This window comes from Felis catus, chromosome B2 (assembly GCF_018350175.1).
Source record: "Felis catus isolate Fca126 chromosome B2, F.catus_Fca126_mat1.0, whole genome shotgun sequence".
Taxonomy (NCBI): domain Eukaryota; kingdom Metazoa; phylum Chordata; class Mammalia; order Carnivora; family Felidae; genus Felis; species Felis catus.
In genome coordinates, this window is record NC_058372.1 from 97,186,698 (window position 1) to 97,211,017 (window position 24,320).

Below are 24,320 nucleotides of genomic sequence, written 5' to 3' on the forward strand. Positions count from 1 at the left end.
CAGTGCAGCCAAGAAGTGTGCTGCTTGATGGTCGAAGTAAAGGGAGGAAGTAAAAGAAAAGCTCCTTCCTTCCTACTTCTTGAGTATGATGGGAAGAAGGAAAAACAGCGTCAAGTGGAGGAAACAAGGCTCATGTCTGTGTCCCAACTTCCAGACTTTTTTTTTTTTACACTTATTTATTTTTGAGAGGCAGAGAGAGACAGCATGAACCAGGGAGGGGCAGAGGGAGAGGGAGACAAAGAATCCGAAGCAGGCTCCAGGCTCTGAGCTGTCAGCACAGAGCCCGATGCGGGGCTCGAACTCATGAACACGGAGATGATGACCTGAGCTGAAGTCCAAACTTCAGTCCGACTGAGGCACTCAGGGGCCCAAACTTTTTTTTTTAAAAATCTTTATTTTTGAGCGCGCGAGAGAGCGCGTGCGGGTGCGCGCTCGCTCGAGAGCAAGTATGCGCATGCGTGTGCCCCGAGCTTGCTCACAAACGCGGGGGCGAGGCAGACACGGGGACAGAGGATCCTGAGCCGGCTGGGCTTGACGCTGACAGCAGCGAACTTGATGCGGAGCTGGAATTCGTGAACCATAAGGTAATGACCTGAGCTGAAGTTGGACCCTCAAGGGACTGAGCTACCCAGGCGCTCTCCAACTTCCGGACCTTCCCCCCCCCCCCCCCCCCCGCCCCGGTGTGGGGGAGGGGCATGGGGAAGTTAGGATAACTTCCAGGGAAGGAGCTTTCTGCTTCTAAACCTGGATTCTGGTGACCCACAGTACTCTGAGGCTGCTTCCACAATACTCTTGGGGTGAGCCATAGCAACGTGGCTACAACATGGGGAAAGAAAAGTGAGGTCCTAAGGTTTCCGTTTCTCTCCATTCTCTTGTTATGTGGAAGCTGACTCAAGAACTAGGGGCTGGCCACCGATGGGCAATGTGACAGACTGGTCAGCAGAGGGTAGGTGTGGATTCCTGGATTCCTCCAGACAGTCGACGACTGTCTGGAGAATTTGGCAGAGGTCTAGGAGTCACAAGAGCTAAAGTGGAGCCCTGTTGCCCAGGGACTGCTACAGGCTCGGACCAAACCTGGAGCCCAGACCACAACTTAACAGCTGCTGCAATACTCAGTGCAAATACCTACTGGTGGACAGCCCCTCAGCAGAGACGTTTCCAGAGTCCAGTGGGCCGGGAGCACTGTGCCTGAGGACCTCAGCTCTTCCTACAGCTAGGAGCACACTTCTGTGCCACTAGTCCCCATTATATGGGGGCACCTTTTTGGGGAGAAAAAGCACGGACAAGGGGTCACTCTCTGGGAGACTGAAAACTACGTAAAGGGCTATTTAAATCACCCTCACAAGATAAGATGCAACGTTAATGTTTATCTCTAAACAGTAGATGTGCATTTGTGAAGACCAGTTGAATTGGAAAAAAACTAAAGAAATTGCATATTTCTGCAATTTGAATTGTAGGGGAGTTATTTTATTTATTGAGAGAGAGAGAGAGAGAGAGAGAGAGAGAGAGCGAGAGCGCAGGGGAGGGGCAGAGGGAGAGGGAGAGAGAATCTTAAGCAGACTCCATGCTTAGTTTGAGCCTGACTCAGGGCTCAAACTCCCAAACCGTGAGATCATGACCTGAGCCGAAATCAAGAGTTGGATGCTTAACCTACTGAACCACCCAGGCTGCCCCAAATTATAGTGAGAGTTTCATTTGAATCCTCCTCCATTAACTCTAAGGAGCTGGTGAATCATTTGAACTGTGAAATGGGTGAAAATAGAGAGAGATGCAAACTCTTGTCCAATTCTGGCTTTCCAGCACCATAATCCAAAATAAGAATTTTGACTGGGGTGAGGGAATGAGATGCCATAACCCCATGGGTTACGATATTCATAATTCACTCACTTCTTCACCTGGTAAGGCTCACCAAGGGCCCTCTGTGTACCGGGACTGAGTTCCACGGTCAGGACACAGAGAAGAGTGATAAAGCCTTCAAGAAGCTCATTCACAGTTTAGCAAGGGAGACTGTTACACAAATTACAGTGCAGTGATGAGGGCCATCATAAATGGAGACAGGGACACTTTGCTAAGGGGACATGAGAGCAGAAGAATCTTACCTCTACCCTGGGACACGCAGTAAGCCTTCGCCGAGCTGGTGGCAGTTATGCTGACTTTTGAATGATGAGCAGGGGTGAACCAGGTTCTGACCAGTTGGGTTCAGCAGTTTAGCTGGAACAGCATGTGCAAATGCCTGTTTGAGTGTCATATTTAGGTCGAAGCTTCAGAGGTTGAGGATATGTTGGTAGCGGCTGATGGTAGGTATGTTTGAAACAAGATTGGAATCTGATTCTGGAGGGTGTAGATATCTTTAGGCATTGATTTCGGCCTTGAGTTGTTATGTACCGACACACCTTCAGTCCCTGCTAGACTGTGACACCCAAGTCCCCGATGTACTTTGAAAGCAGTCAGCATTTGTTGAATAAAGAGATGTGTTACTGTAGAGTGTATGGAGTCAATTAATTATACTGAGGAGATAGGTTCCATTGATCCATTTGACAGGTGTCAAGACCAAAACATGAAGGGCTTAGGGACTTTCTCTAATAGCAGTCAGTACACCTCTGTGGTCACCTTGAATCCCTTTAGGAATTATTGACTCCTGTGTTTTCCACCAAACTCTTCAGCATAATCCAATGTGTGATGTCTGTTCATGGATTCCTTTATATTGCACTGTCCCAAAGCACTTCACCTTATTATTATTTTTTAATTCACCTTACCTGCAAGTAAAACTCAGACACTGCTGAAGAAAGAAAATGGTAGCAGTCCAGCCTACTCTGTACCACTGCCTCAATGACAGTTGAGGAACGTCAGCAGTCAACACCAGACAGGATAAGGTCAGCAGGCTGTATTGCCCAAATAGCTGGCTAAGGCCTGGGAATAGTATTCTCTTCCAGAGAGCAAGCCAGCAGAGGAGTTAGAATGCCAGCTTCCTGCCTGCTAAAAGAATACACCGACAACGAGGCCCCTTCCCCAAAGGAAAAGTTGCCACAGTGAATTAGGCATTTTTACAAAAGGCTCATATCAGTGAATTAGTACATAACTCTTGTGAAAACAACCTAGCAACTTGTATCACAAGCCAAAGATATTCATTCATATCTTAAGATGTATTTCTGGAGCTCTAGCTCAAAAAACCCCCTAAAACATAGCAAGAGTTAAAAAAAATTTTTTTTAACGTTTATTTTTGAGAGACAGCATGTGCAGGGGAGGGGCAGAGAGAGAGGGAGACACAGAATCCGAAGCAGGCTTCAGGCTCTGAGATGTCAGCACAGAATTCAATGCGAGGCTTGAACCCACAAACTGTGAGATCATGACCCGAGCTAAAGTTGGATGCTTAACTGACTAAGCCACTGAGGTGCCCTACATAGCAAGAGTTTTATGGCTCAGAGGTGCTTACCATACTATTATTTATAATAATGGAAATAATAACAATCTCCAATATTAGAAGGTAACACAAATACATTTAGTATACCCTCCACATTAATTGTTGTATCTGCAAAATTATATGGAGGTATTAGTGTATGAAAATTTGCATAGGCAAAAATAGTGGGATTGTGGGTAAGTTATTTTTTATCTACTTTCTAAACAACTGATCAGGTGGTTTTGTTTTTATTTTAATGTTTATTTATTTTCGAGAGAGAGAGACAGAGCGGGAGCAGGGAAGGGGCAGAGAGAGAGGGAGACACAGAACTCAGAACAGGCTCCAGGCTCCAAGCTGTCTCCACAGAGCCTGGTGTTGGGCTCAAACCCACAAGCTTGGGATCATGACTTGAGCTGAAGTCGGACACTCAACCACCAGGCGCCCCGAGGTGGTTTTATTATTTTTAATAGCTTAACATATTTCTTGTATTTATATCTGTGTTGGTAGTTTTTTCATTATTTATATTTGTTTTTACACTTAACAAATTTATTTAAAATTTCCAAAGCTGGGGGGCACCTGGGTGGCTCGGTTGAACATCTGACTCTTGATTTCTGCTCAGGTCATGATCTCATGGTTTGGGGATCAAGCCCTGCCTTAGGCTCTGTGCTGGCAGCACGGAGCCTCCTTGGGATTCTCTCTCTCTCCATCCCTCTCTTTCAAAGTAAATAAATACACATTAAAAAAATAAAATTTTCAAGGCTGGAGCACAGTCTGCCTTAGTTCTGGCTGTGGGGTCCCCTAGGGTCCTGGAGGGTCTGTGGAGGTAGGTACGTGCACTCTGGCAGGTATAAGGAGGTACCTGCCTTCTTGGGAATTGCTAAGCAAGTTCAGGGAAAATCTACCTATCCATGGTGTCTCATTAATGCCTACAGGGAAAACAAGGGCGTGGAAGCTGAAGAGGCAGATCTGTGAGAGGTGTGAGTGAGTGGCAAAGAGAAACGACAGCAAGAACCCAACAGGATTTAGAGATGGGCTGTGCACCCCGTCACTTCACACAGAGGCCCAGGCAGGTCAGTGACATGTTCAAGGTCAGGCAGTGGCGCTGACCCAGAGCTCAGACTCTCCCCAGCTTCCCAAACTGAATTTTGCAGTCCATACAAAAGACCAATTCCCTGCTTCTTACTGCGGAATGTATCTACTCAGTGCCTCTATTGGGAAATTACTTTTCTTCTCACTCCCTCTCACAGGGGAATGAAGGCTTTCATCTCTCAGTTTCCCTTCCCACTGCTTCCCCTTGGGCGGTACAGGGGCCTGGCGATTCCATGTGCGTGTTTCCAGGAAGGGAAGAGAGTTTGGTCAGTGGTGTCACATTTCTGTACAAGTAGAGATCAGGGATGAAAGAACACTTTCTTTTCTCAACAAATTCTTAGAAATCATGACTACTTCCTCAAAGAACTATTGTTTGTTTGGTCTTTAAGACAAATTACTGATACATGCAACAACATAGCTGAATCTTAAAACATGTTGAGTGAAAGAATCCAGACAAAAAATTTACCACCTAGCCCAAGGACACAGAGCTGAGATTTGAACCCAAGTATGGTTGACTTTGAAGCTTATCCTCTTTCTCCTATTCCTTGGCCCCTATCTTTTGGCTTTTGGTCTGGACTCTGGGCTGCTGTTAGGGGAGGGCTCTGGACAAGTCCCTCTCTGTGTCTGAAAAATAAGAGGCTTGGGTTGGATTGCTTCTGAGATTCCTTACAGCTCTAACATCCTAGACTCTATAAGTCTATTTATTTTATTTATTTATTTTTTATGTTTATTTATGTCTGAGAGAGGGAGAGAGAATATGAGCAGGGGAGGGGCAGGGAGAGAGGGGGCTAGAGGATTCGAAGGGCTCTGTGCTGAGAGTGGAGAGCCCGATGTGGTGCTCAAATTCATGAACTGGGAAATCATGACCTGAGTCAAAGCCAGACGCTCAACTGACTGAGCCACCCAGGTGCCCCCCAGTGCTGGTTTCTTAGTGTTGCGAAAAATACTCTGGTCATATGAGATGTCAACTGGGTGAGGGGGTACATGGGAACTCTTTTTTTTTTTTTTTAACGTTTATTTTGAGACAGAGAGAGACAGAGCATGAATGGGGGAGGGGCAGAGAGAGAGGGAGACACAGAACCGGAAGCAGGCTCCAGGCTCTGAGCCATCAGCCCAGAGCCCGACGTGGGGCTCGAACTCACGGAATGTGAGATCGTGACCTGAGCTGAAGTCGGACGCTTAACCGACTGAGCCACCCAGGCGCCCCACATGGGAACTCTTTGTATTATCTTTATAGCTTTTCTGTAGAATTAATTAATTAATTAATTAATTAACTTAAGAGAGGGATGTAGGGAGGGAGAGAGGGAGTGCATGAACTGGGGAAGAGGGGCAGAGGGACAGAGAGAATCTTAAGCAGGCTCCATGCTCAGCGCGGAGCCCCACGAGGGGCTCAGTCCCACAACCCTGAGATCATGACCTGAGCTGAATCGAGAGTTGGATGCTCAACTGACTGAGCCACCCAGGCGCCTCTCAATTATTTCAAAATAAAAAGTGTTTTGTTTTGGAGCACACAGTGACATGTTGTCCTCTCGCCTCTGTCCTTGGGCCACCCAGTCTGTTCCTCCCTAGCCAGGGGACCAGTGTTACCTGTTTCTTACATAATCTTTCAGAGATACTCAACTAATAATCAGAGAAAGTATCCATAGCGTATAAATATCCTTTCTCAAAACCAAAAGTGTGTCTGTGAGATACAGTCCTCAAAGCGAATTGCTGGGCTTCTAGTTTTGTTATTGCTAAATTGCCTTCCCTGGAAGTTGTGCCAACAGTTCCTCCTCCCAGTGGGCAAGGTATATGTATGAGCACCTGCCGTTTCACCCTCACAGACTTGTCTGCGAGACCAGTTCCCCTCAGTCTTATCTGACTGCCAGCTCCCGAAATGCTCGTGAGCAAACGTCTGCAGAATGCTGTCACAGAACGGTGGGTCCATTCTGAAGCACGCAGCCCAGGCAAGTGGGGGGTGGCCGCAGTGGCCGGCCGGGCGCAGCCAGACTGTGAAGAGGGGCAGTCCAATGATTAACATTCCTGACGTCAATTACCACTGTCCTCAGGAGAAGACGTTCACAGAAGGGCATTGTCTCGGCTCCACAGCACACAAAGGGTCAAGCCTCACAAATTTGCTCATAGCGGGGGGAAGAAAAACCCCACAGGTCAAAATGTTCAGATTACAGGTTCAGGAAAATCCCTTTACAGAAAGAAGACAGCAAATCCCCAGTTCACTTGAAAGGACAAAACTTTCTTCACCTCAGAGATTCTCCAGTGAATAAACCGGTTAAACATGGTTTGGATTTACTGAACATGAAAACAACTGGATTAAAGTATAATCTAGCTAGAAAGGAAAGGAAATGTACCCAGAACGCTAAGTAAGGACAAAGCTGCAGTGTTTATATGTACCAAGCATGGACGGACATTCCAGTTTTATAACCAAGTTTTCCTAAATGTTTAACTTTCCTTTAGATCCAGATAACGAGTCTCTGTTTGCATAGACCTCTCTGATAACAACACGGGTATCAAGGCAACTGTATGAGCGCTAGGAGCATCGATGCCCAGGAGGCCACAGGCCCTGGCACACCAGAGTCTGGAGGCACCGGCTATCACGGCAGGTGTTCAGCGTGGGCCTGGCCTGCCAGCAGCCCGTACAGTACACATTGGGGTCAGCATCGCACAGGCACAGGTTCCGTAATTAGAAAGACCTGGGTTTGTATCCCAGTTTCACTTTTTACTGACTGTGTGACCTTAGGCAAACAACTTATACTGTCTCAGTTCTTCTCTTAGTAAAATGAGAATACCCACCCAATGGGCTGTTTTGAGAATTAAATGAGATAATACATGGGAAAAGCCCAGGCTGAAACTGAAGAACCCAACAGATAGGAGGCTGGTTGTCTTCCAATCTTGGGCCACGTTCAGATCTTACTCTGTGACAGGAGGCTTCAGAATCTGTTATATCATGGGCTCCTAACCCTTTTTGTACCAAAGATCCTGACTCAGATGTTTATAAAAGTATAAGATGAAACACACATGACTCCAAAGAAAGCCAGTTTGTTGAATACACTTAAAGTGTTTTTTAAAACTTGTGTTAAAATAATACACAGGCCTTTCTTTGACACGTTAAATAAGAGTCCGCGGTAGGTCTAATAACGACATTTTAAAGTAGTGATCAGTGGGGTGCCTGGGTGGCTCAGCCAGTTGAGCGTCCGACTTTGGCTCAGGTCACGATCTCGTGGCTTGTGAGTTTGAGCCCCGTGTCGGGTTCTGTGCTGACAGCTCAGAGCCTGGAGTCTGCTTTGGATTCTGTGTCTCCCTTTCCCTCTGCCCCTCCCCCACTCATGCTCTGTCTCTCTGTCTCTCTCTCTCAAAAATAAATAAACATTAAAAAAATAATAAAGTAGTGATCAGTGTATTTCAAGATCTGCAACAACAAATATGACATTCATACTTGCATCTTTTTAAAGTTTATTTATTTTGAGAGAGAAAGCACAAGCAGGTGAGGGGCAGAGAGAAGGAAAGACAGAATCCCAAGCAGGCTCCACACCATGAACACAGAGCCCAATGTGGGGTTGTTGAACCCATGAACTGCGAAATCATGACCTGAGCAGAGATCAAGAGTCAGATGCTTAACCAACTGAGCCACCCAGGCGCCCCCATACTTGCATTTTAAAATTGGTGACAATCACAAGTTCTGCTTATACCACTACTATGGTTTGCTCTTACTTTCATAATGGAAGAAATCCTAAGTTCCAGTGAGAGAATATGCAGTATAAAGATGCAACTTTTTTCCCCATCCAGATTCAGACTCTAGATTAAACAATATCACCACCTCTGGCCTCAAGATTACTGATAAAAAGCATTTAAAAACTGTCAAGTCAGGGGCTCCTTGCTGGTTCAGTCGGAAGAGCCTGAGATTCTTGATCCCTTTACTCTTTCACTCTGGCTTCTCTCAAGATATTCTGTTGGTCTTTCATTTTCTGCAGTTAGAAAATGATATGCCTACATGTTGTTTTGTTTTGAATTTGTCCCACATGATTTCTATCCTCTCAGCTTCCTGGACCTGTGGTTCAGTGTCTCTAATTTTTGGAAGATTCTCAGCCATGATTATTTCGGCATTTCTTTTGCTCCGTTCTCTTTCCCTTCTGGCATTCCAGTTACACCTTATGAAAGTATCCCACGGTTTTTGCAAGTTCTGCTGGTGGTTTTTTAGTTTTTTCTTTGCATTTGTTTGAGAGGTTTCTTTTCTTTGTAATTTTAGAGAGAGTGCACACAAGCAGGGGAGAGGGAGAGGGCGAGAGAGAGAATCTCAAGCAGGCTCCACACTCAGCATGGAGCCCAATGAGGGGCTCAATCCCCCAACTGTGAGATCATGACCTTAGTCAAAAGAGTTGGATGCTCAACTGACTGAGCTACCCAGATGCCCCAATTTGAGAACTTTCTATTGTCAGATTCACGGATTCCTCCTAAGCTGTTAAACCTACTAAGGAGCTCATGGAAGGTGTTCTTCATTTCTATTACAGTGACTTCGATTTCTAGCACTTCCTTTTGATTCTTAATTTCCATTTCTCTGATTATATTACCCTTGTGTTCTTACATGTTGTCTTTTCCTATTAAAACCTTTAACATTAATCACAGTTATTTTAAATTCCTTGCTTGATAACTCCAAAATCTGTGTCCTTCCTGACTCTGGTTGTGATGACTGCTTTCTCTCTTCAGACTTCTTCTTGCCTTTTGGCATGCCTTGTAATTTTTTGTTGAAAGCCAGACCATTTTGTATTGGGTAACAGAAAGTGAGGTAAATAGGCGTCTATGAAGATTTATGGTAATCTGGCTAGGGAGTGAATGTGTTCAGCGTTTGCTGTAGTTACAGTGCCACAGGATTCAAATTCCTCTAGTGTCTGCTTTTGTCTCTTAACTTTGGGTTCCCCTCGTTACTCCTCTGCAGTCTGTCTTGAATCTTTTTTTAAAAAATTTTTTGAAGTTTACTTAGAGAGGGAGAAAGAGAAGGGGAGGGGCAGAGAGAGAGGAAGAGACAGAGAATCCCAAGCAGGATCTGTGCTGTCTGCCCAGAGCCTGACATAGGGCTCAAACTCATGAACCGTGAGATCATGACCTAGGCGGAAACCAAGAGTCAGACGCGTAACCGCCTGAGCCACCCAGGTGCCCCCTGTCTTGCATCTTTTAGCTGGAATCCACTGTGACTCTACTGGGGCCCTGCGGGTATGGGGGTAAAGAAGGGGGTTTGTGTGCATTCTATTATGTCCAGATCAAATCTCTGTGTTTTGGTGGGCCTGTGACCTCTACAAGTATTTCTGCAGTGGTATAGCCTTGCCCCTCTGCCCCTTCCTTCTCTGGCTACAGCATTCCCAGTCTGTTTCCTTGAGGTCTTGACCCTTGTTGACTGTATATATTTTCCCTCTTAGGTGAGATAGCAAGGCCGGAGGGGCTGGTGTGAGAAGAATGCCCTTCCCCCAACTGGGATAGGGCTCTGGCAAAGTCTTTTACCCTGGAGAGTGGGCCTTTGTAATAAAGAAGGTTCTGGGTGTATTTCACAATGATTACTCATCTCTCCCTGCCAGAGCCATATGGGGATCTCCCTTGATCTTCACTGTGGGTATCTGGGGGTAAAAAGCCCAAAAACATACGCAGTTCCTCTAACACTGCAGTCTCCAGGAATTTCTTACTCTCAGGCTAGACCACACTCAACCTCTGGCAATGCATTATTACTGTGTAAGCGTTCCTACCAGTTTATGGCTCCAGCACTTTCTGTTGCAGGAAAAGATTTTGACTATCAATTCTCGATGAGCCCCTCTCTCCAGACTTTGGGGTGATGGTTTGTTTGCCCTGCAATCTCAATTCTCTGATGGGTGGGTCCAGGAAAAGACACGGATTTTCAGTTTGTCCAGCTTTTATTTGTTGCAAGGACAAGAGTGCCAGCTTTTAAGCTCTGTACATGTCAGAGCCAAAACTGGAAGTCCCCTTTATTCTGAACAGCCATTCCCTTCCCTCCATCTGAACTCCCGTGTCCCTTCTTGCTGTACCTTTCTCTGGCTATGCTAGCTGAGTCTTTTCATGATGATGTCGAAACAAGACTGAGTTTCTTGAGAAAAGAGGCCATGGTTAACCTCTTGCCTATGTTCATATTTTGTACATGTGAAACGTCTAGTGCTGCTGTTTGACTTTATTGGATCCCTTCCATTTATGGCCTTCATTCTAACATTCTAACAGTACAAATCATCTGATGAGATGTTACCCAGTGTCCTCTAAACTTCCTTTTGTGCTTTTAATTTTTATTTATTTTTGAGAGAGAGACAGCGTGTGAGCAGGGGAGGAGCAGAGGGAGAGGGAGACACAGAATCTGAAGCAGGCTCCAGGCCCCCAGCTGTTAGCACAGAGCCCTCGAACTCACGAACTGTGGGATCATGACCTGAGCCGAAGTTGGATGCTCAACCGACTGAGTGACCCAGGCGCCCCCCTTTTGTGCTTTTAAATGAATCATTGTCATCTCTGAATCAAGGTCTTCTTTTCTTAGCAAGATTGGAATAATGCAAATTTCACTTATTGTAAATCGAGATTTGCAAAAGTAACTTCTCAAGATCTGAGAAGTCCTTACTTTTTTCCTTTTCATTTTTTTAAAGTTTTTATTTAAATTCCAGTTAGTTAGGGGCTCCTGGTAGGCTTAGTCAGTAGAGCTTATGACTCTGAATTTCAGGGTTGTGAATTCAAGCCCCAGGTTGGGTGTGGAGCCCCACATTAAAAAATAAAGAGGGGCCACCTGGGTGGCTCATTCGGTTAAGTGTAGGACTTTGGCTCAGGTCATGGATCTCACTGCTTACAAGTTTGAGCCGCCTTCGGGTTCTGTCCTGACATCTCAGAGACTGGAGCCTGCTTCAGATTCTGTGTCTCCCTCTCTCTCTGCCCCTCCCCCCACCACTGTTTCTGAAATATAAACATTAAAATTAAAAAAAAAAAAAAAACAACAGATAAATTCCAGTTAGCTAACAGTTAGTTTTAGGTATACAGTACAGTCATCCCACAGTTCCAAAAAACACCCACTGCTCATCACAAATTCCCTCCTTAATCCCCATCACCTATTTAACCCATTCCCCCACCCACCTCCCCTCTGGTAACTATCAGTTTGTTCTCTACAGTTAAGAGTCTGTTTCTTGGTTTGCCTTTCTTTTTCCCCCTTTGCTTGTTTTGCTTTTTACACTCCACATGAGTGAAATCATATATTTGTCTTTCTCTTGATTTCCTGACTTCGTTTTGTAATGACTTAAGTAGCTAGGTTAAGATCAAATCTGACCAAATCCTAGGAAAAGGGCCTTCTGGCTAAATGTCCAAACCTAGCTGTTGCAGAATTATCTAGGAAGCTTTAAAAAAAATTCTTGGACTCAGTCTTAGGGAGTAATTGTGGTATACAGCTAAGTGTAGAAAAATAAGATACCTCTGATCAGTGAGCTATTCATGTCCAAAAGTGCTTTTTTTACCCACACTTAATCTAACTAAAAAAACAAACAAAACTGATCCATTCATTCATTCATGTTCAGCCTAGAGGACACAGGAAATGTTATCAAAAATTCACTCTTCATTCGCTAAATTTATTGTGCACCAGGTAAGGGCTGGTTACCAAGTCACAGGCCCTGTCCAAAAGAAGGAACTGTGCTCATGCATGGCTTTGAGAGTCAGACATCCGTACAACCTACATCCAGAGCCATCACATCCTGGGTAACTGTGAGCATGTCACTTACGCTTGCAGGGCCTCAGTCTTCTCATCTATAAGGGAGAATATCACTTACTTCATAGGGTTCTGTGACAGAGATCACAAAGTGTTGAGGAAGACTTACACTCCATCCTCCTAAAGCAGTTTCTAGCTCATTTCCAGTCCAAACACTTGCACACTGAAATAATCACAGCTAGTACTCACTGAGCAGTTAACCTGTATGCCAGGCAGTGTTATGCTATCAGTCCAGCCACATGTTAAATTTTAACTGTGAAGGCCTGGAGGCCAGCTGCCTCCTCCTTGATTGGCTGTACTTATCCTCACTCCACTAACCAAAATAGACAAAGCAAGCTGAAACCACAGGACGAGGACTTTTTTTTTTTAAAGATTTAAAAAAAAATTTTTTTTTAACGTTTATTTACTTTTGAGACAGAGACAGAGCATGAACGGGGGAGGGGCAGAGAGAGAGGGAGACACAGAATCGGAAGCAGGCTCCAGGCTCCGAGCTCTCAGCCCAGAGCCTGACGCGGGGCTCAAACTCACAGACCGCAAGATCGAGACCTGAGTCGAAGTCGGACGTTTAACCGACTGAGCCACCCAGGCGCCCCTAAAGATTTTAAGTAACCTCTACCCCCAACATGGGGCTCAAACTCCTAACCCTGATATCTAGAGTCACATGCTCTACCGACTGAGTCAGCCAGATGCCCCAGGACAAGGACTTTTAATCTAGAGGTGACCATAACAAGAGGGCTGAGCTTGAAAGCCACAGGATGTAATAAAAAGATGTGCCCCTCACCACCCCCCAACCCCACATCCTCCCTTCAGAGGTCATCATCACAACCAAGGGTCATGATGGCAGAACCTCCAAGAAGGAAGCCAAATACCAGATCAACCTATCTACGAACTGCCATGGATTTAATGGTGCCATTTGCTGCTACTACTAATGTATTGATCACTATCACTGCCATCAAATAATTAAGTCTTTATATGTCCCAGATACTGTTGTTCTGTGGAGTTTACACTTAGTCCTCAAAAACTCTAAGTTACTAAAGGTACCACTGATGCTCACCTTTTACAACTAACAGCCAAGATAAGGCAATGACTTACTAAGAGGACACAGCCTGAGACTCTTGTAACAGAACTTACTGCCAAATTAACTTCTACTTTTAGGAGACCCTTATGGGCTTCCAGAACCTCCTCCTATATGGTTAGAGTTAATTGCAACTACATTTTACTTCACAGGATTAAAGGTGTCCTTTTAAAATGGACCATGGTTTTAATTCTCTGAGACAATAGTGAGAAGTGCCTGCCCACATTAGGCAAAAACATATCACCTGAAATAAGCAACATTTCACCTAACTTGAAACTTTCAACTTTTTTTTTTTTGTTTTTTTGAGGGAGAGTGGGAGAGGGGCAGAGAGAAAGGGGATCAGAGGATCTGAAGCAGGCCATGTGCTGACAACAGCAAGTTCGAAGTGGGGCTCAAATTCACAAACTGTGAAAACATGTCCTGAGCCAAAGTTGGATGCTTAGCCGATTGAGCCACCCAGGTGCCCCAAAACCTTCAACTTTCTTTAAAAAACAAAAAAAAAAACTTTAATTAATGTTTATTTTTGAGAGAGTGTGAGTGGGGGAGGGGCAGATAGAGAGGGAGACAGAATTCTAAGCAGGCTCCAGGCTCCAAGCTGTCAGCACAGAGCCCGACGTGGAGCTTGAATTCATGAACCTTGAGATCATAACCTGAGCCAAAGTCAGACGCTTAACTGACTGAGCTATAGAGCGCCCCCAAATCTTCAAATTTCTAAGGATTATACCTACCCTAATGCAATTGTAGAGGTTAAAAGTAAGCAGGCCAGGGGCACCTGGGTGGCTCAGTCAGTTAAGCGTCCAATTTCGGCTCAAGTCAGGATCTCACCATTTGTGAGTTCAAGTCCCGCATCAGGCTCTGTGCCGACAGCTTGGAGCCTGGAGCCTGCTCTGGATTCTGTGTCTCCCCCTCTCTATGCTCCTCCCCCACTTGCACTCTCTCTCTCAAAAACAAATAAACATAAAAAAAAAAAAGTAAGCAGGCCAGTACAACCCATCCTAAGCCACATTATTCCTTTGTCTATAAATGATCAAAATCAAAAGAATTCCAGTGAGCAGAAACATCCACACTACTGAGGTTTTTCTGTTGTAGGAGGCAGTCCTGTGCGCTGTGGGAGGTTTAACAGCATGTCTAACTTCTGCCCACTAGATTCCAATAGCATTCCCCAGTTCTGACAACCAAAAATGTCTCGAGATATTGCCAAATTGCCCTGGGGGCAAACTCATCTCTGCTTGAGAAACACTGCTTGAGAGGAACTGATTCAGAGCTACCATGACTCTGTTCTGCATACCAAAAACCGACAGCCTTTTGAGTTTACTTCTCTAGCTCCCTGAAATAAAGTTCACATGTTGTTTAGCTTTGTACCTTCTTAATTTATAGTAACAGAAATGTCCAGTTTATGGAATTGTGAAATATTATTTAAGCAAGAAAAGGTCTTACAGGGCTGCTCTAATTCCTAGGACTTCCAGTCTGCTAGGTGGACATCCTAGTCTGGCTAAGACCAAAGCTGGTCCTCTCAAATGAACTGACCTGTCTCTAGAGGAGACGCCACTGGAGTGGGAAGGCGAACCTTCCTTACCTCAGGGTTTAACTTTAACTCTAGGTCACAATGGGACCCTCCCAAACCACCAGATGTTGTTCAAATTCAAATCAGAGACCACATTCTGGCTGCAAAGGTCTGGCTACAACACAAGTTAGACAGCAAGGAGTCATGCATTTTCTGGTTTCTTATCACTTATACAAGTCGGGCTAGAAGCTGTGCCCTTCTCCCTTGGTTAAAGAGGATAAAGTGTGCCACCATCCCAAGCCAAATTAAAGAGAAAGCGTGAATCTGCTGATCAAGAAAAGCGTTATTATACCCTTGCTAAGTTTGTTTAAACAAGTCACTTAGATGAACTAGGAAAAAAATTCCTCTGAAAAACAGGAGGCACAGTGTTGACTTATCTTAAAAGGCCTTTTAAGAATGACTTGAGATTACAAAGCATTTTTCAAATACGCAAAGTGCTTCATAACAACTCAGTAAGCTTTAAGGAATGCTTCTTTTAGTACATCACTTTTTTTGTTGTATAAAAGAAAATACCCCAATTCAAAGGGTGGTAGCATATTTGATATCACCCCTGTTTAAGAGGAATGGAGTTACAGGAATGAGAAGTATATAATTAGTAAATAATCCCTCTCAACAAGTGAGTTAAGTAGGACAGCCGTAAAGGGGGAAAAAAAGAAGCTGGAGGCAACACAATCAGTGCATATCAGAAATGCATTTTTATTTTTATTTGAAAACAACTTAAATTTTTAGACAAATGATTTTAGTATATAAATTGGATTTTGTTTTTATACAGAATATAAAGATTTCCCTCATTGATCTTCCATGTGAAGGGTATTACAAGCCTGAAGGGAGATACTTTCTGCACACAAGTGTGTATCTCACACGTAGGGGACTGGAAACCAATGGTGTAGTGCTTCTACACATAAATTAGGACAAGTGACATCACATATTAAAAAGGGGTAAGAGAAATATTCTAGTTAATCAGATTCAAGAAGCAAACAGGACACAAAAACTGTGCAGATAAGACCAAGTCAGTAACTTTAGTTAGGACACTGCAGATCATACTGGAGTAACAGGTCTGTGGGGTTATAGCGTGTACCACATTAAAACAGCAAGGAAGAGCGAGAAAGGCTGGAACAAGGGATTTTCACTAAAGCAAATTAACTTCTTGTCAACTGCCAAAACAAAACAAAACAAAACTGAGCATATGAATGTTAGTATACTGAAGGCATGTTATACCAGTTTCTGTGCAGCATGCTAAAAGTTAGATAGAACTTCTTCACTGGTGCATACGAATCATTAATAGTCACAGGAGGCTTTTTTTTTTTTTTTTTTTTGCCCCTTCTCACCAAATTTCAGGCATGTCTTATTTTAGATGGAGTATAGCTTTTATCTATAATTTCGTCCTGTAAAAACATGTGAAGACAACGTTCATTCTGTGCCAGAGGATGACCAGCGACCCTAGGAATAAAAATTACAAATTTAGTCCCAATACTTTATAAAAGTGGGGTCAGGAGTCACACACACATATTCTATAGTTAAAAAGCATGTATGATTTAGCAATAATAAGTGTTATTCTGGACTGCCCATTAGGCTATGCTCTATCAACTAATGGGAAATTTCCTTTGGTTCACAAGGGTCATTTAGAAAACATTTAATCACTGTATTTGCACTACTTCTGGCACATGTACCCAGTAAACTTCTTTATATAGCAGTTTGTACATTCACAAAAAACCTAAATGAATTTTAATGTTAAAAGTGAAACATGTCATTAATTCTAAGAACCCATTTTAAAGAAGGAAAAGATATAGGATCAAAATTAGAAATATACTGAATTTGAAAAAAAAAAAAAAAAAACACTGAAGTTCAATAAAAGCCCAAAACACTAAGAAAGAGGCACAAGTGTGTCCAGGTTTTTCTTCTTTTACCTTTTTTTGGCCTGCTTTAAAGGTTCCCATTGCAGACTAAACACAAGATCAAAATGGGTAACCAGACTTCTATTTCTGAATTCAAAAGTACCTCAGCTAACACTACCTTCTCCAAAAGGAAAGCGTGCTCATAAAAGACAATGAAGGCTATGTGCTAAACTAAAAGTTAAAGGCTTTGTACAACTTTCCCTCCTGTTTACCACTCACAGATCTTCAAATTACTAAAAATTGAAGTTGTTGGTTAGTATGTAACCTCGTACAACTATATTCTTCAGCATTTGACTTCATTTGGTCAAATTTAAGGCCAATGCACAATTTATAGCAAGCCCCTTCCTGACATTAGCTCTGTTACTTTGGCTTTTAAAAATGGCTATATTTCAAATTAAGAATAAAAATAAAAGCTAGAAATTTTGGTTTAAGAGTTCCTAAAGTAAAAGATAAACAATTGAAAGTCTTCTTACATTTTGGAAAGAAACATTTTGCTGTGAAAATTTTGAATGTGCACCTTTACACAAGACATGCTGATAATACCTCCATTTGCAATCAAACAAAATGATTGCAAGTGTACCACAAGTTTTATTGTTCATGCTAGAACATACCTTAAATGAGAAAGAATCATAAGTAAAACTATTTTTTAAATGCTGCAATTTTAAATGTAATTTGCATAAATTAACCAAGAAAAACGAATACAAAACTTAGGTCAACACAAAGATACTCATTTTAATCACTCAAGTGTGTTAATATTTATCACATGATATTCAACTTGTTATATACTTTTACTTTATTTAAATGATACAAAATGTTAGTTAGGAAATGGCCAAAAAAGAAAAGCAATACTACAGTTTAGCTTAACATCTAAATTTTGAGTATTTGCTTAAAGTTGTCTCAGAACACTATTCGCTCTTATACCTCTTGAGGTACAGAAAGTACTTACTTGTTTATAAACTGCTCCAGCCCTTGCTTCCTTTCTTCAATAAAATTATCATCAAATATTCCATCATCTCCTCTGAAAGGAAGCTGACGCAAAAATGCTTTTCCAGGGAGCGGGGGAACTACAACCTAAAAAAACATAGGAAAGTTCTTGAAGATGCTGACTGGGTTGTGAAAATTTATAGAGCACAACATGAAGACAAAGTATACGTTCACTGTGACAGCTATTCCACTGTTCAACTAGTTTAAATAAAAAAATCAGTAAAGAACACATTGAAAAAAAAACCACACTAAAAAACAGTCAATGTTTTGGAGGCAAGATAACCAAAGGTAGACAGAATAAATAGCCCATTAGATCAGTGCTCCTTAATGGCACGGCCCATAGCTTAAGGTTTTCCTGAACTTATTGAAGCATAAGTATACAAAAAGAGCATTCAAGCAATGCTGAAATGAAGCCTACGATGCCTCCAGTTTTGATGCCACTCAGGGAAGACCATGCTTTATTACAATGAAAAACTACAGAGATCAAAATCAACTTTCAATTAATGAAGAAATAAAATATGAACAACATTCTCTCCAGCATGGGCAGATAAGAATTCTGTGGTCTATTTCCTCCACCTCATACCATCTTCATACAGTCTTTCCTACTTGTGTTTGAGGTGATGATAAAAAAGTCAACAATTCTGTCACCATGCTTCATTTTTTTTTTTTTTTTTTTAATGTTTACTTGAGAGAGAGAGACAGCACACATGCAAGTAGGGGGAGGGACAGAGAGAAACACAGGACAGAGAGAGAGAATCCCAAGCAGGCTCCACACTGTCAGCAAAGAGCCTGACGCAGGGCTCCATCTCCTGAAGCATGAGATCATTACCTGAGCTGAAATCAAAGAGTTGGATGCTTAACCGACTAAGCTGCTCAGGTGCCCCACACTTCCTTTTTCTATGTTAAGAAACATGTCAACATTCTCCCAAATCTACTACTCCATCTTTCCCCAAAGACTTGTCATTTCTTTCTTCCTACATAGCAATATCCTCTTTTTTCCCCTTCAAAGTCTAACTATCCTCTAGGGTCAACTTATACTGATCTCTTCTAGGAATTATCTACAGCTCAAATATTTGAGTTAAATAGCACCTAGCTACTTACTTCACAGGTTAGTTAGGGTTTCTCACCCATGGCACTATTAACATTTTGAGTCACATTATTCTTTGTAGAGGGGGGAGAGTAGGGGAAGGAGTTTCTTGGTGCACTGCAGAATGTTTAACAGCATCCCAGGCCTCTACCCACTAGACTGGGTAGCACCCAGTAGTGACAATAAAAACAGTCTCCAGACCCTGTCAAATGTCTCCTGGGGGATAAAACAGGCACTGGTGGAAAACCAACTTATCCTACTAATGCCTTCAAATCAAGGATCCTGTCTCAGGCTTCCTATGGTTATTTAAAGAAAAGTTGGGCACAAAACACAACAGACACTCAAATATCTGTTAAATGACTAACCACTTAGCGGGATCCATATCTTACACCAAAACAGAGAGAAGGTGTAAGTGACAAATCAAACAAGAAGAAATATAAATAGTAAACAGAAGTAATTGTACATACCCTAAAAGAGGAAAAATTTTAAACCCCTGATGCAGTTTCTATCCTAAAACAATAACCCAGCTGGGTAAAAAAAGGGAAAGAGCAACACAACTTCATAAAGAATAGCAAAGAACAAAATGACAGCAAAAAAGAAACACAAAACCAAATACCCAACATAAAGTTCATGTTTCCTTCCTAAATGTAGTCTTCTCTCCAGGACCAATGATTAACACATCTAGAGATTTGTCTCTGTAACTCTGCCTCAGTATTCTTGAATCTCTCTCCCTACATTGATACTTGTGAAGTAGAGTGTTAAAACCTGCAGAGACCTTACAACTGAGAAACACATCATGACCATTAACTGAGCTCCAGCAGAATGGCTTTTCTGAAGGCCAGGGGAAAACATCTGTATCTATGAAACTACTATTAAAAAAAGAATCTAGAACCAATGCACTAAACAAATGACTACCATTAATTCAGGACATAATTCAGCATGAAATTTAAGATCAGTATGTATTATCTGCAGAGATATATTCTTCCTAACATAATATTCAAAACAGTCACTGAAATGGATGGTGAGGTTGTAGGTAACGGGATTTAATGATCTACAAAAATCTTGAGTGGCTTGCCCAGCTAAGAGTCCAAAGATCCTCTTCAACATCAAATTAGTTTTGCTGAACAAGTCTGGAAAGATCTAGTTAGAATTTTTTAATTTTTTTTTTAATTTTTCATTAATAATTTATTTACTTTTTAAAATTATATCCAAGTCAGCATATGGTGCAACAATGATTTCAGGAGTAGATTCCTTAATGCTCCTTACCCATCCCCTCCAGCAATGCTGTTTGTTCTCCATATTTAAGAGTCTCTTATGTTTTGTCCCCCTCCCTGTTTTTCATTATTTTTGTTTCCCTTCCCTTATGTTCTTAAAGTCCTCATATGAGTAAAGTCATATGATATTTGTCTTTCTCTAATTTCGCTTAGCACAATACCCTCTAGTTCCATCCATGTAGTTGCAAATGGCAAGATTTCATTCTTTTTGATTGCCGAGTAATACTCCATTGTATATATACCACTTCTTCTTTATCCATTCATCCATCGATGGACATTTGGGCTCTTCCCATACCTTGTCTATTGTCAGTAGTGCTGCTATAAACATTGGGGTGCATGTGCCCCTTCAAAACAGCATACCTGTATCCCTTGGATAAATACCTAGTAGTGCCATTGCTGGGTCATAGGGTAGTTCTATTTTTAATTTTTTGAGGAACCTCCATTCTGTTTTCCAGAGTGGCTGCACCAGTTTGCATTCCCACCAGCAGTGCAAAAGAGATCCTTTTTCTCCACATCCTCGCCAACAGCTGTTGTTGCCTCAGTTGTTAATGTTAGCCATTCTGACAGGTGTGAGGTGGTATCTCATTGTGGTTTTGATTTGTATTTCCCTGATGATGAGTGATGTTGAGCATTTTTTCATGTGTCGGCCATCTGGATGTCTTCTTGGGAGAGGTGTCTATTCATGTCTTTTGCCCATTTCTTCACTAGATTATCTGTTTTTTGGGTGTTGAGTTTGATACGTTCTCTACAGATTTTGGATACTAACCCTTTATCTGATACTTCTCCCATTCCATCAGTTGCCTTTTAGTTTTGCTGATTATTTCCTTTGCTGTGTAGAAGCTTTTTATTTTGATGAGGTCCCAGTAGTTCATTTTTGCTTTGGTCTCCCTTGCCTTCAGAGACATGTTGAGTAAGAAGCTGTTGCTGCCAAGGTCAAAAAAGTTTTTGCCTGCTTTCTCCTTGAGGATTTTGATGGCTTCCTGTCTTACATTTAGGTCTTTCAACCATTTTGAGTTTATTTTTATGTATGGTGTAAGAAAGTGGTCCGGGTTCATTTTTCTGCATGTCACAGTCCAGTTTTCCCAAAACCATTTGCTGAAGAGACTGTCTTTATTCCATTGGATATTCTTTCCTGCTCTGTCAAAGATTAGTTGGCCATATATTTGTGGATTCATTTCTGGGTTCTCTATTCTGTCCCATTGATTTGAGTGTCTGTTTTTGTGCCAGTACCATATTGTCTTAATGATTACAGATTTGTAATACAGCTTGAAGTCTGACAGAATTCTTATACCAATCTAATCATCATTAATCCAAAGATACGTGGGTACACGTGGGGTTAGAAGTAGACAGGAAAATACTTGGCCAGCATAATATAGTGAAAGCATACTAAAATAAAAGCTAAAAAGATATCACTATAAATGACCAGTAAACACTATAAATATCATCTACTTCCTAGCCTCATATAACAGATCTTATTTAATTAAAAATACTTATAAACAGGGGCTCCTGGGTGGCTCACTCAGTTAAGCATCCGACTTCGGCTTGGGCCATGGTCTCACAGTTCGTAAGTTTAAGCCCCGTGTCGGGCTCTGTGCTGACAGCTCAGAGCCTGGAGCCTGGTTTGGATTCTGTGTCTCCATCTCTCTCTGCTCCTTCCCCACTCACACTCTGTCTCCCTCTCTCAAAAATAAAAACTAAAAAAAAATTTAAAAATTAAAAAAAAAAGGTACTTAAAATAACTTAATTGTTCTTAGCAATACTATAATAAAAATACAACTTTCACATAGGTTAAACCCCTCAGAGATTTAACTGGTCTATTGTTAAAACTGAAGTATTGTGCTTCAAAGGACAGTAATAAGTGGAAACAATTCACAGATAAAGAGATTTTGGCAAATCAACTATCTTGTAAGAGACTTTTAAGAGTTTTTTGTATATTCTAGGTACAACTCAATAATAAAGACAAAACACTCGATTAAATGGGCAAAGGATCTGAAAAAAATATATATATAACTGATAATATATAAATATAAATATAAATATAAACAAATAAATATATATATCTGATAAATACATGGAAAGATGATCAACATCATCAGCCACTGGGAAAATGAAAATTCAAACCATAATGATATTCCAACTTCACACATACTAGGACAGCTATAATAAAGAAGACATAAAAGTTATGTGTTGGTGAGGATGTGGAGTACACGGGAACTCTCTCGCACATTGTTGGTGGGAATGTAAAATGGTGCAGCTGCTTTGGTAAACAGTCTGGGAGTTCCTCAAAATTAAAGAGAGTTGTCACAGGACCCAGTAAATCCACTTCTAGTTATATACTCAAGATAAATGAAAATATATGTCCAAACAAAAACCTGTAAACAAATGTTCACAGCAGCATTATCTATAATAGTCAAAAAGTAGAAACAACCGAATGTCTGCAAACTGATTAATAAATGTGTTATATCCACACAACAGAATATTATTATTGGGCAATGAAAAGAAATGAGTTAAGAAAAAAAGAACTAGTGGGGCCCCTGGGTGGCTCAGTCGGTTGAGCGTCTGACTTCGGCTCAGGTCATGATCTCACAGTCTGTGAGTTCGAGCCCTGCATCGGGCTCTGTGCTGATGGCTCAGAGCCTGGAGCCTGCTTCGGATTCTGTGTCTCCCTCTCTCTCTGCCCCTCTCCTGCTTATGCTCTCTCTCTCTCTCTCAAAAATAAATAAAAACATTAAGAAAAAAATTAAAAAAAAAAAGAAAAAAAGAAGTTTAATGTTGAAAACACACTCAGTGAAAGAAGCCAGACACAGAAGGCTAAATATTCTATGCTATTTATATGAAATGTCCAGAACAAGCAAATCCATAGAGAAAGTAGATTAATGGCTGTATAGGGTTGGGTGAGGAGGGGCTGGGGGAGAAATTGGTAGCGACTACTAATAGGTATGGGATTTCTTTTATGGAGTAATTAAGATGTTGTAAAACTGACTAGTGATTGTTGCACAACTTTATGAATATATCAAGAACCACTGAATTTTACTCTTCAAAGTTTATTTTTATTTATTTATTTTGAGAGAGAGAATGTGTGAGCAGGGGGAGGCACAGAGAGAGAGGAGAGAGGAAATCCCAAGCAGGCTCCGTGCTGTCAGCACAGAGCCCGACTTAGGGCTCGATCTCACAAACAATGAGATCAAGACCTAAGCTGAAATCAAGAGTCAGATTCTTAGCCAACTGAGCCACCCAGGGGCCCCTGAATTTTACACTTTAAATGGGTGAATTGTATGACATGTGAATTATATGTCAATAAAGCTGTTATTCTTTCAAAAAGTGCTATATACATTCACCAAATGTTTATTAAAGACTCCAACATGCCATGTGCTATGTTAAGCAAAGCCCAAAGCCCATCAAGACACTTCTTCCCGTAAGTCAGAGAAAGACAAATCCTGTATGATCTCACTTATAGGTGGAATCTAAAATAAATCAAACTCATAGCAACAGAGAGTAGCAGAGACTAGTGGTTGCCAGGGATTGGCAGGTGGGAGAAATGGTAACATGCTGGTCAAAAGGTACAAACTTCCAGTTATAGGATGAGTAAGTTCTGGGGATCTAGAGCATGGGGAGTATAGTTAACAATAATGTATCATATATTTAAAAATTGCCAAGAGAAGCGTATCTGAAATGTTCTTACCACCACCACCACGAAAAAAAAAAGTAACTATGTGAGGTGATGGTATAGTAACTAAGCTTATTGAGTTCATCATTTCACAATATATACATACAACAAATCATTATACTGTATGCCTTAAACTTACATAATGTTATCTGTCAATTATATCCTAATTTTATTATTTAAAAAAAATTTTTTTAGTGTTTACTTTTGAGAGAGAGAGAGATAGAGAGAGGGTGCAAGCAGGGGAGGGGCAGAGAGAGAGAGAGACACAGAATCCAAACCAGGCTCCAAGCTCCGAGCTGTCAGCACAGAGCCCAGCGTGGGGCTTGAATTCATGAACTGTGATGTGAGACCATGACCTGAGCTCAAGTCAGATGCTTTAACCGACTGAGCCACCAGGCACCTCAATTATATCTCAATTTTAAAGCTGGGGAAAAAGGACACTTCTTCCCTATGGTCATAAAACATTTCTTCTTTGTTACCCATAACTCTTCTAACTTGGTTTGTACATTTAGAGCTTAAAACCATGTAATTTATACACAGTTATAAATTTTTATTCCTAGACAGC

General features: G+C 41.8%; 1 protein-coding gene and 1 long non-coding RNA gene across 2 annotated transcripts in view; one reads left to right on the plus strand and one right to left on the minus strand.

The window, feature by feature from the left end:
• The first annotated feature begins 464 nt into the window (after positions 1 to 464).
• Positions 465 to 7,991, plus strand: LOC123385504. The gene is made up of 3 exons (XR_006598148.1): positions 465 to 584; positions 4,330 to 4,467; positions 6,310 to 7,991. It is a non-coding gene; the product is annotated as an uncharacterized LOC123385504 (long non-coding RNA).
• A 7,529-nt stretch (positions 7,992 to 15,520) lies between these two features.
• The window catches only part of SNX3 (sorting nexin 3), a 48,786-nt gene continuing 39,986 nt past the window's right edge, over positions 15,521 to 24,320 (minus strand). Inside the window, exons 3-4 of the mRNA XM_023254224.2 lie at positions 17,690 to 17,814; positions 15,521 to 16,288 (exon numbers count right to left, since the gene is read on the minus strand). Of these exons, the coding sequence (XP_023109992.1) occupies positions 16,183 to 16,288; positions 17,690 to 17,814 (231 nt within the window). The 3' untranslated portion in view covers positions 15,521 to 16,182. The remainder of the gene's footprint in view (positions 16,289 to 17,689; positions 17,815 to 24,320) is intronic.